Source organism: Cervus elaphus, chromosome 6 (assembly GCF_910594005.1).
Source record: "Cervus elaphus chromosome 6, mCerEla1.1, whole genome shotgun sequence".
NCBI classification, from domain to species: Eukaryota; Metazoa; Chordata; class Mammalia; order Artiodactyla; family Cervidae; genus Cervus; species Cervus elaphus.
The window spans coordinates 11,813,835-11,826,453 of record NC_057820.1 but is presented as its reverse complement, the minus strand read 5'-3'; the positions used below and the strand labels follow the sequence as shown (position 1 = coordinate 11,826,453).

Below are 12,619 nucleotides of genomic sequence, written 5' to 3'. Positions count from 1 at the left end.
TAGCATGCCATATCTAATAATTGATTGTCAGGTAATAAAGAAGCATCATTAGCCTAATAAAAACTAGAAGATATTTTCCACATTGCTGATAGTCTATAGAAACTAAGATGAGATATATAATTCCTAACCAAGATAAATAATATCCATCTTAGATTGAAAAACTAACATATTTAAATTAATGATGAAACACAATAAGTATTTCCAATAAAACAGAAAAATAAAAAAGATGCCCCCTGAAGTCAACATTATTAGCATAGCCTGGTCAATGCAATTAGACATGAATGTCAGTAAAACAAAAAAAAGGAGAGATTAATTATCAGAAAGGAAGAGACAGAATTGTCAGTCATTACAGATGCTATCAGTAATCACTCATTTGAATTGTCTAGATAAATAAGCAGCCAAAAAGCATAAGAAAATAAAAGAGAGTTCCAGACTAACATATATAATCAGTAGTTTTCCCATATATTTTAACAACCAAACGTAATGGAAAAAAACACCAGGAGCAGCAAAAAGATAGAAGATAACTATAATTAAGAAAAAAATTAATCCCCCTTTTGTTTAGTTAGAAATACAATAGCAATAAAAATAGCTGAGTAATAATAAGGAAATCTAGATAAAGAGGTAGGCATCATGTGTTTCTCAGCAGAAATAATGAGTTATGAAAAACAATCTTAATTGGGTTCAAACAGTTTAACACAATTCCAGTCACACCTTCAAAGACTTTTTTGTATTGAAAATGAGGAAATAAAGTTCCCAAGGGAGAATATACAAGTGAATATTTCCAGCACAGTTTTGAAAATCAACACTAGTAGGGACAGTATTAAACATATAAAAAACTTACGATCGTGAAAACAAAGTATGGACACTAGAATAGAAATGAAGGAACAGAGTGGATGGCCCAGAAGCAGAAACTCATGTATACTGTGAATATAATGTGTAATAAAGAAACCTCAAAAGTCAACAGAGGAAACGTTTGAATTAAAGAGTAATTTAGGAAAAAGTGGCAAGAGAGGTGGGAAAAAGATAAGTGCAAATGCTTCATACCACATTCTAAAATAAGTCAAAATATTTTAAGAATTAAATGTAAAAACTAATACCATAGATGACCCACAAATAAATACAAATAAAAATTTATTGTATTCCTAAGAAGAAATTTCTAAGATAAAAACCATTGGAAGAAATCTCAAAGGAAAAGAAAGACTTCGTTATATTTAAAGATATATTTTTAAAATCCACACAATGAAAATAAAAAGGAAACTAAATGTAAAAATAAACCAAGCCATAAAAATATATGCTACAAATATATCAAAAGGTTAATATCCTTAAAAGCAAAAGAGATGGTAAAAATTACTAAGAGAGTCATTAGCATCAGTAATGAACTCCTCAAAGACACCCATATTCTAATCTCTGGAACTGTGCATATCAAATTATGTGGCAAAATATTTTTTTGCAGTTAAAGATCTCCAGATGGAAAGATTATCCTGAGTTATCTGGATGGGCTGCAATCACAGGTGTTCTTATAAGAAGGAGGCGTGAACTAAGAATGACACCTGCCATATCAGTAAACAAAGGAGGTCATGGCCATCAGTAAATGCAGCCATCCCACTGATAGTGAGCCCTGAGGGAACCTGAAACAGAAACGAGGACTGTCCACCATCTAGCCATCTTCAGGACTGCAGCCACCTTTGACAGTAAACCCTGAGGAAACTCAGGATGGGAGAACACAGGATATCGACCCCAGATAGCTGAGGTGCATATCAAAGGAATGATTTCAGTGAGCCCAGACTCTTCCATCTTCCCATACATAGAAGAGCGCTAAATTCCTAACCTTGGGACAACTGGTTTTCTTTAATTAGCAATAATCTTTTGATGTTTCTACTTCCTGCCCTTTGTTGCAAAAACTATATATTTCAGCTCCTTCCTTGCCTCCTTGGAGCAACTTTCTCAGGTTGAGATGCTATCTCCCGGGCTTGAAGTCCTAAGAAAGTCCGCAGAATAAAATATAGCTCTCATCTTTTAGGTTGTGATTTTTTTTTTCAGTTGACAGAGGCAAAGGGAAATGTGACCAAAGAAAGGAAAAGAGGAGGCAGTGTGATCACAGAGTCAGAGATTGGAGCGATGGGGTCACAAGCCAAGGAATGCCGGCTTCCACCGGAAGCTGGAAGAGACAGGAATAGACTCCTCCTCCTCAGAAGGGCCCAGAATTTCTGACACCTTTATTTCATCCCAGTGAAACTGGTTTTTTTAGGGGACCTGCTGACCGAAACTGCCTGCCCTGGCCAAATCCAACAGCAACCACTTGCAAGAGTAATCTTACAGTAGGAGGTCCTGGTAAGGAACTTGGAGCTAACAAGCTACCACCAACAGGAATAATTCAGAAAAGGTCAAAAGGAAAAAGGAGATGCCAGCCCGTAAGTCTTACCAACCTCCCAGAATCCTCCTCACTGGAATCCATCTTGGCCGAGCGATGCCTGCACCACTAGGAAGGACCCTGGGTCAGAATGATTGGCCAGAGACAACCCAGAAACTAATCCCATCACCATAAAACCCGAGACTGTGAGCCACGTGGCCGAGCAGTTCCCTTGGGTTCTCCTACCCCTGCTGCTCTCCACCCAGGCGCCCCTTCCCAATTAAGTCTCTTGTTTTGTCAGCACATGTGTCTCTTTGGACAACTCATTTCTGATTATTACACAGGAGCCCACTCTTGGACCCTGGAAGGAGGCCCCCTTTCTGCAACAGTTTTGAACTTCTGGGGTCCAAGAATAAATTTCCATATCATTTGTGGTGACTTGTTACGGCACCAACAGAAAACTAATGCACTTATGAAGAATCCAACCTTGTTAATTAGCACAGAAACACAAAATACTATTTATTCTAAAGCAACACTATACTGTTTTTGCCTATCAAATACCCGAGTTATTTAAACGCTACGGATGACAAAGGCATATTGACACAGAGCGCTCTTGTGCGCTGCTGGTGGGAAAGCAAATCGAGGTGGCCTTTGGAGAAAGATTTGATACGCCTGAAAGCCTTAGATAAATGCATATTCCTTGACCTGTTGCTTTCATTTTTAGGGTGCTAAACCACACAAATAGAGTTTTGAATAATGATTTATGTAGAAGATTGTTCATCTTAAGTTTAAAAATTCAGTGTTTCAATAATAAACACAATCAAAATGTCCAGCAAATAACAGAATAATGAAACAAATTATGGCAACTCAGAATAATGTACAACTATTAAAATTATCTTGACAAATTATTTTAATGACTTGTTCACAACATTGCGTTGTGAAATAATCAGCTTGCAAAAGGTTATGAATGTAATGAACCAAATGTTGTGTTTGTGTATATCTGTGTATAAATTTATCTGATTAAAAAACAATGGAAGGGACTTCCTTGGTGGGCCAGTGGCTAAGATTCTGCACTTCCAGTGCAGGGGGCCCAGGTTCAATCCCTGGTCAGGAAACTAGAGCCCACGTGCCGCAACTAAGCTCCGGCACAGCCCAAAAATCAAGTAAATATTTCCCTATGACTGATTCATGTTGATGTTTGACAGAAATCAACACAATTCTGTAAAGCAATTATCCTCCAATTAAAAAAATTTTTTTAATTAAAAAAATGGGAAAAAGCCTTTAAAACTGTTAAAATATTTATCTAGCTATGGTGAGATATGGACATTTAAATGTTTTTATTTATCAATTGCTTCTATACTGTGGAAGAATAGATATGGATGCAACATAATCATAAAAATCAAGCAAGTTAAAAGAAAGGAGTTGAGAGGTGTATGAAAAATATCTGTTTCCTTACAGTTGATGTTAGTGTAAATTCAGGAACAGCAAACGCATTCAATAATGGGCAATAGTCACAGTGCACCTTTGTGATGGGATATACAGTAACACTGAAAATGGATTCATGAGAGAAATGACTTTGATAGGATGGTGACTTTTTAAAAAGCAAAACACGAAGTTAAGTACAATGCTGTCTCTATTGCATAACAGATGAATAGAAATATAGACAGTAATAGATGTAGCTGCCTTCCCTAACATGGCAGAATTTCAAGTTGCTTTATTTCCTTTTTTGTATTTCCTAAGTGTTTCAAGCTAAGCACTAAATATTTGTATAAAGGAACAAACTGGACGTAAGTCATGTGTGAAGTGTGTCCCCACTGGAGCACTGATGAAACCCAAGCTCCTGCTTCTTTCTTGGCCTGATCCTCATCCGGAACGAATGCTCTCCCAGGCATATGAAACCATTAATTCATGGCCTGAAGCTGTTCCCATATCTCCTCACACTTCTGCCTACAATTTTTATCTCAGTTCCTTTCTTCTTTATCATTTTAGGAGAAATAGCTAATTAATATGCTTTTTGAAATATTCTTTGGAAATATAAAATGTCACATCAATGTTCAATCCCACAGTGTTTTATGATGCATCTTTGATTAAATTCAGGGCACCAGCATTAATTCCTACATTTACTTCCCTCTCTTGCCTTCTGGCATCTGTTCTAAAGCCTTCTTGCTACTTCCTCCAGCCTCTGCCTTTCAGAGCAATTGCCTGCATTGAAGCACAGCTTTTCTCTCTTTAATTCTTTTTTAGAAACTTGGTTGTCTCTTTGAAGGTAAATGAAATTCGATTAAAATAGAGAAAATGAAATGCTGACACTTAGTGAAATAACTGTAGATCTCACTTGGCTGGAGTATTGCAAATCCCCAAAGAGATGAAAGAAAATTTCCCATTTGTATTAGAAGCCCGAAATCCATCTTTCCTGAGCACGAATATGAGAAAAACAACAAAAAAAGACATTCACTGAGTTACTCACATATCCTCCAAGACTATCTGAAATAAATCCAATCTGATGGAAAAAGACAGACTACAAGGACCAATGGCATTACCTTCTCAGCTGGCTTGGGGTCAGAAAGTGGGCGTGGGTGCCGCCCTCCTTGGCCAGCATCGTGCTTGTGAGCTTTGTTGCTGCCAGGAGAGGCAACCCCCTCCTGGGAGCCCAGGTACCTGGGTCTTGAATCAGTTCTGCTTTTAAGTTGCTCTGTGACTTGGGCAATTCACTTCAAAGATTCTCTGAAGAGTTGCTTCTCCTCCAGGGCTCCCTATCTTAGCATCTGCTACTGCCATGCTACCTGAGTGATATGCCAGAACCCAGAATTATCCTTGACTCCTCTTCCCTCGGGCCCTGCATCCCATCACTGCCTAAGCCATCTCATCCACCCATTCCTTACCTACCGCTATCACTCTAATCCAAGCTCCCAGCATCTTGCCTCTGGACCAGTGTAATTTCCCTGGGCTTTGTTGGGATCCAGTCCTTTCCCCGAAAGTCTTTTTTTTAAGTACTCATCTTATTCTGTCATTGCCTTACTTCAACCTGTCAAGGAATTCTCATTGCTCTTCGACAAAGATAAACCTCCATAAGCACACAAGTCCCCATCAAAGTATATGAAAAATGGCCCACAGGCTGACCCAAACCCAAACAATTTTCAGTTATTTAAAAATCAAGAAATGTGACATAAAAATTCAGACTTCTAGCTTCTCTTGAAAATTGGATATGACTCAGCTGGTAAAGAATCCACCTGCAATGCAGGATACCTGGGCCTGATCCCTGGGTTGGGAAGATCCCCTGGAGAAGGGAAAGGCTACCCACTTCAGTATTCTGGCCTGGAGAATTTCATGGATTGTATAGCTCATGGGGTCACAAAGAGTCAGACACGACTGAGTGACTTTCACTGTAAATGCTATCACCTTAGTCAAGTAGGGGTTTTCCTGGTGGCTCAGATGGTAAAGATTCTACCTGCAATACAGGAGACCTGGGTTTCATCCCTGGGTTGGGAGGATACCCTGTAGAAGGGAATGGCTACCAACTGCAATATTCTTGTCTGGTAAATTCCATGGACAGAGGAGCCTGGCGGGCTACAGTCCATAGGGTCACAAAGAGTCGGACATGACTGAGCAACTAACACACACAAGAGACAGTTAAGTACCTGTCGGGGAAATAGTAGCAGGACCTGTCCACCCTCATTGGACAGGTCTACAGTCTCCACTGAGCCGCCTCATCTCGCTCACCCTTCACTATACTCACTGTTCAGGTGTGCTACCTTTCCAGTAGCACCTCCCTCTCCCTCTCCGTGCTCCAGTTCCCCTAGGGTTTCTGTCTCTCAACAAATGCCAGGGCCTTCACTTATACTGTTCCCTCCACCTGGAATACCCTTCCCAATTCTGCTTCTTTCTCTCTCTCTCTCCACCACTCCCTCACCTGGATAAATCCTATTCATCCTCAAGACAAGAGTTTGAGTGTCATTTCTGCCAGAAAACCATCTCTGACCCCCTATTCTAGGACAATGCCCTACCTTTACCCCATCATGCTGATCATTCATTAATTGTCTTTCCTGTGAGCTCCCCAAGGACAGGGAGTAGTCTGAAATCCTCAGCTCATGACCAACAGCCACCAGCCCAACACCTGTCCCAGAGCAGAAGCTTTCTAAATATTTGCTGAATGAGTGAATCAACTTGAAACCTCTGGGCTTAGTATACATACACATCAATAAGACATGACCTACTACAGGACAAAGCAGAAGCAAGCAGAAATAACAGCATGGACAGGTATGCGTTAGGTGTTCATTCTGGGGACATGCTGAACTGGTCACTGTCTGCCAGAGATGTCCCCTTGGAGGAATTTATGCTGGAGTGGAGCTTGGGGATTTGAGACTTGTGAGCATTCCTCCCCGAGGAAGACACTGGCTCATGGAGGTGGGTGACCTGTCCAAGGTCACACAGTCCCTGCAGACTGTGAGCAAGATGAAGGTACAGACTGTACCTGGCTCATGTTTACCATCAAAGAAGCTCCAGCATCCAACTGAGTGATTTGCAAGTACACTGAGTGAGTGAATAGATGAGTGAAGGAAAAGACAGAGGTTCAAGACAGAGCTGAGGCCTGCTCTGGACTGAATGAGACCCTGTCAAATTCATATGTTGAAATCCTCACCCCCAGGATTATAGTATTAAGAGGTGGGGCCTTTGGGAGGTGATCAGGTCATGAGGATGGAGCCCTAGTGACTGGGATTAATGCCTTTAGAGGAAAACACACAGAAGATGACCTCTCTCCCCAATTTGAGGACACAATGAGAGTGTGGCTGTGGGTACAAGGCAGGATGAGCCCCTCGCCAGAAAGTGACCATGTGGGCATCTTGATCCAGAACTGTGAGAAATAAATTTCTGCTGTTTATAAGCCACTAGTCTATGGTATTTTTCTTGTTGTTGCTGTCAGTCACTCAGTCGTGTCCGACTCTTTGTGACCCTATGGACTGTAGCCCTCCAGGCTTCTCCATCCACAGAGTTCTCCAGGCAAGAATACTGGAGTGGGTAGCCATTTCCTTCTTCAGAGGATCTTCCTGACCCAGGGATCAACCCAAGTCTTCTGCATCAGCAGGCAGGTTCTTGACTACTGATACAAGGGAAGCCCCATGGTTCTGGCACCGAGCTCCTAAAACCCTTGGTATTTCCTAATTGATGAGTTTATGTCAATGAGGTGACTTTTGGACTACACCTAAGGATGGGGGCTGGTTGCCAGGTGAATCGACAAATTGATTAGAGAGTTGGAACTTTTGGTCCTACCCTCTAGACGTCTGCGGAGGGGAGAGAAGCTGGAGATTGAGTTCAATGCCAATGACCAATGCTTAATCAATCATGTCTATAGTGAAACCTCCAATAAAACCCAAGAGGATGGGATTTGGAAGGCTTTCTGGTTGATGAACATGTTTTTAAAACATGGAAGCCCCATACCCTTTCCCTACACCTTGCCCTAGGCAGCTCTTCCATCTGGCCATTCTTGAGTCACATCCTCTTATAATAAACCAGTACCTAGTAAGTAAGCTGGTTTCCTGAGTTCTGTGAGCCACTTTGGTGAATTAATTGAACCCTAGGTGGGGTCCTGGGAACCTCTGATTTATAGCCTCTAGGTCAGAAGCACAGGTAAAGACCTGGACTTGAGATTAGCATCTGAAGCAGGTTCAGTCTTGTGGGACTAAGCCCTTAAGACCTGTAGACTCTGACACTGTGTCTGGGTGGATAGTGTCAGAATTGAGTTGACGTGTAGGACACCCGGGCTTCCCTAGTGACTCAGCGGTAAAGAATCCACCTGCAATGCAGGAGCCTCAGGAGGATTAAGTTTGATCTCTGGGTCAGGAGGATCCTCTGGAGAAGGGACTGGCAACCCACTACAGTATTCTTGCCTGGGAAATCTCAAGGACAGAAGAGTCTGGCAGGTTACAGTCCATGGGTTCACAAAGAGTCGGACACGACTGAAGTGACTTAGCACACACGCACACAAGTAGGACGGCCAGCAGGTGACATGGGGAAAGGATCCACAGGCTGGAACTGGAGTCAGAGTCTTAGTCACACTCCCAGAGAACCCAGAGGGTCCCATCTGGACGGTGTAAGACGCACCCCACATGTAGGAGTGTAGGCAGGCAGATTTGCGTTCTGGCTTCAGCTCCAACAGTTATTTTTAACTAGTTAGTTCTATCCCTTACCTCTCTCAGCTCGTTTCCACGCCAATATGAGCCACTCACAAAGCAACTATCAGGTATGAATGGCATTAAAGATGTGCTTCACACAAGCATCATCGATATGAGCATTTGTTAGGTTTGTTTTGGTTGCCGCCTGCCTCCTGGTAGGAGGCAGCCCAGGGGAGGGTTGGTCAGCCCTCCTCTGTTCAAATGGCCAGAAGTGGTGGCCATTCAACATTGACCTTCAGCCGTGATTTATTCTCCTCCCTTCTGGTCCTCTTGGGGAAGGGGGAAGGGGATGACTCTGCTTCCCTAGGAGGCATCTTTGCCATTCTCCCTCCCTCATCTTCCCCGGACACTCAGGCAGCAAGGCTGTGGATTCTATCACCCCTCCTCTCTCTCCTCCCTGCCACTGCCTCAGTCCCCACCTCATCCTTCCCCGGCCAATAGCAAGTCCCAGTTAAGTCGCTCTCCATCCTTTGACTCCCCCTCTAGCCCACACCTGCCCCCTACCTCCAGCTTCTCACTCAGGTCTGGCTTGGTCACTCCCTTGCTCTAGCATTGCCCAGGGCTCCCTACTGCCCCAGGAGGAAGTCGACTGCAGCTCCGCGAACATGTGCGTTGCCTCTCACGTTCCCCATGCCCATACTTCTCTCAGCCCACAAGCCACACCCAGGTCTCACATAGCCCCATTCCCATCCCAGGGCCTTTTCTTGGTTATTTCCTTTTTCTTCAGGGTCTTCTCTCCAAACCCCCTCATCACCTGCCTAACTGCTCACCCTTCAGGGCTCAGTTTAGAGGCCGCCTCTTCTGAGCAGCCTCCCTTGATCACACCCATCCCCACCCCAACCTGGGCGAGGTATTCCTCCTTGCCGGAGCCACGTGGCAAGTACATGGCTGTGCTGGGATTTAAAGTCAGGCCTTCCTGCTTCCAAAACCGAAGGCCAACCACCAAAGACTATGCAATTACATATGAATGTGGGAAAGAGTTCTAAATTCTTTCTAGTTTTTGCCATTACCAAAAAAAAAAAAAAAAAGCTGCAGTAAGCATTTGTGTACATATTTTTGTACAAACCTAATTTGAATTTCTCTGGGATATATGCCTGTTAGCACAATTGATAGGGGGTATGGTAAAGGAATTTTTAGCTTTTGAGAAACTACCAAATACTTTTTCCTTAATGGCCATGTCATTTCACATTCTCACTAGCAATTTAAGAGTGATCCAGCTCTCTGAACGACTGCTAGAATCTGGTACTTTCACTATAGATATTCTCCAATGGATCAGTGGTAAAGAATCTGCCTGCCATTCAGGAGACACAGGAGTCATGGGTTCAATTCCTGGGCCGGGAAGAGCCCCTGGAGGAGGAAATGGCCACCCACTCCATTATTCTTAGCTGGAAAACAATCTCATGGACCAAGGAGCCTGGTGGGCTGCAGTCCATGGCATCACAAAGAGTCAGACACAACTGAATGACTAAGCACGTGGGTGAGAAAGACTCAGGGGTGCAATAGAGCTGAGCCAAACACTGGAGAGATGCCCAAAACATATTAAATGAAGACAGCAAGTAGCAGAACAATGTATTGGGTTGGCCAAAAAGTTCGTTTGGGTTTTTCCATAAGATATTATGGAAAATATCTATGGAAATATTATGGAAAATGTTCCATAAGATATTATGGAAAACCCAAATGAACTTTTTAGCCAACCCAGTGTATGGTGTGATTCCATTAAAAAAAAAAACAAAAAACCTATGTATATATAAGTTATCTAAGCAAAGTCAAAGCCTAAATGAACATAAGTGATCTCTTGACAACAGCCATTGGGCAGATGGATTCATACATTCTGTACGTTTTGAACTGGTATGTATATTCTTTATTTTCTAAAAAGATACTCAAACCCAATCAAAGAAACTCATTAACAGCTTTTCTCCAATAATAAACGAAATGCTTGAGTGCTCAAGAATTCTGAGGCGTAGGGACAAGCTTTTGGAGGAAGGGCTCACCTCTTGACGGCTCGTCGTCTAGAAAGGGACACGGGGATCGGGGATGGTGACATGAACTGAGAACGATGTGGCCGGCTGGGAAGCCGCACTTACCTTTCCCAGCAGCTCCGGGAGGCCCAACAGTTGCCCCATGAAGACCCCGACGCAGATGAAGATGGCGGTCACCTGCCCCAGAGAGCCGCGCGTTGCCTTGGGCGAGATCTCACTCAGGTACATGGGGAGCGCGCTGAGGGCGATGCCTGTGGGGGAAGCATGGCGGCCGTGAGAGAGCTGTCTCCTTCACAGAAGTTGCTGGTCACCGTACCTCCTTCTGCTTCGCACTTGACAAAAATAGCGCTGTAACCACAGCACCAATCAATGTGCTTCAAGTTAGGCTGGATTCACGGCAGTTTCTAGCCTTCAGGGAACCCCTTCTGTGAAGGGCTGCCCCGGTTTATAAGCTGAGCACCTCGTGCATTGCATCTCAGCCCAGGAGAACTTTCTGGTTCTGCACACAAGGCAAACACGCCTAAGGTGCAAAGAGGCATTATCTCTGAGATGGCGACATAAATCAGATGCTTTTTGAATTTTTATCCCCAGCACACATGTTGAGATCACCGGTCTTCACGGAAAAATCACGCGACCACAGATCACTTTGGCACATGGTTGCTTAGGAGTCGTGGAATAGAAACCTGCAGGATTCAAGACCCACAGCCCCACTTTCTTCTTTAGCTGGCCTTGTAAGTAAACTGGCTTCTCCTAGCCTCTGCTTTCTCATCTATGAAAGAAGGGTCATGATAACTGTCTACTCCTATTGTGGTGGGAACATTAAGACTACATACAAAGCATCTGGCTCATGTGGGGTCATTGGATGGACATTTGGGAAACTGTTAGGTCTTCACCCTGACACTCCTGCTACCCTCTAGGGATAATTATCATCACATCCCTGGTAGCTCCGGCTTCCCTTGTAGCTCAGCTGGTAAAGAATCTGCCTGCAATGTGGGAGACCTGGGTTTGACTCCTGGGTTGGGAAGATGCCCTGGAGAAGGTAAAATCTACCCACTCCAGTATTCTGGCCTGGAGAACTCCATGGACTGTGTAGTCCTTGGGGTTGCAAAGAGTCAGACTCGACTGAGCGACTTTCACTTCACTTCACTTCCCTCGTGGCTCAGATGGTAAAGAATTCGCCTGCAATGCAGGAGAGCTGGAGTCAATCCCTGGATCAGGAAGATCAACCTGGAGAAGGGGACGGCTACCCACTTAAGTATTCTTGCCTGGAGAATCCCATGAACAGAGGAACCTGACAGGCTACAGTCCATGGGATTGCAAAGAATCAGACACAACCAAATGACTGACACTAACTCAAAAAGCTAGTAAGGAAATATTAGGGCCAGTAGAAAAGAGGGGGTGTGGGGTGTGGTGAAGGGCAGTAAGTATGCCTCCTTCCCGGGGTGCTGTGCAGACTGAATCCCTGGAGGCCAGGGGATGCTCAGCAGAGGGCCAGGCCCATGGGACCCTGTCAATTAACCGAGACCCTTCTGACTTGTCCGTTGTGAAGTGATACGGAAAAATGAGATGTTGATGGCTCAACAGGTGAGGAGGTAGCCGCTGTATGATGACCAGCTCATCCCAGTTTGCAGGGGACCAACTTGGCTTTAGGGCTTCCCCGGTGGCTCCGTGGTAAAGAATCTGCCTACCATGGCATGAAACACAGGTTCTATCCCTGGGTCGGAAAGGTCCCCTGGAGGAGGAAATGGCCACCCGCTCCAGTATTCTTGCCTGGGAAATCCCATGGACAGAGGAGCCTGGCAGGCTACTATCCATAGGATCACAGAAGAGTCCAGCACAACTTATTGACTAAGTAACAACAATGACATCCTGGCTTTAGCACTGAAAGCTCTGTATCCTGGGAAGATTCTGAGTTCTAGGCAGACGAGGATGGTTGCTTATCTGGAACCTGTGGTGCGGTGCCAAGCGCCCCATACACCTGAGTGGACCCTCTCAACCTACGACCCCATCGCCTACCATTCTCCCCGCCCCTTGCCCCCAGGTGTGCCAACCGTAAGGTTTCAGGACTCTCCAGGTTCATTCTGATCATGGGACACCAGCCTTCGCTGCTGTTTCTCCCA

The 12,619-nt window shown here is 44.3% G+C and overlaps 1 protein-coding gene across 1 annotated transcript in view; it reads right to left on the bottom strand.

Annotated features, from left to right (window-relative positions):
• The window catches only part of SLC2A9 (solute carrier family 2 member 9), a 208,141-nt gene that overhangs the window by 149,185 nt on the left and 46,337 nt on the right, over positions 1 to 12,619 (bottom strand). The window contains exon 6 of the mRNA XM_043906186.1: positions 10,605 to 10,750. Coding sequence (XP_043762121.1) covers positions 10,605 to 10,750 — 146 coding nt within the window. The remainder of the gene's footprint in view (positions 1 to 10,604; positions 10,751 to 12,619) is intronic.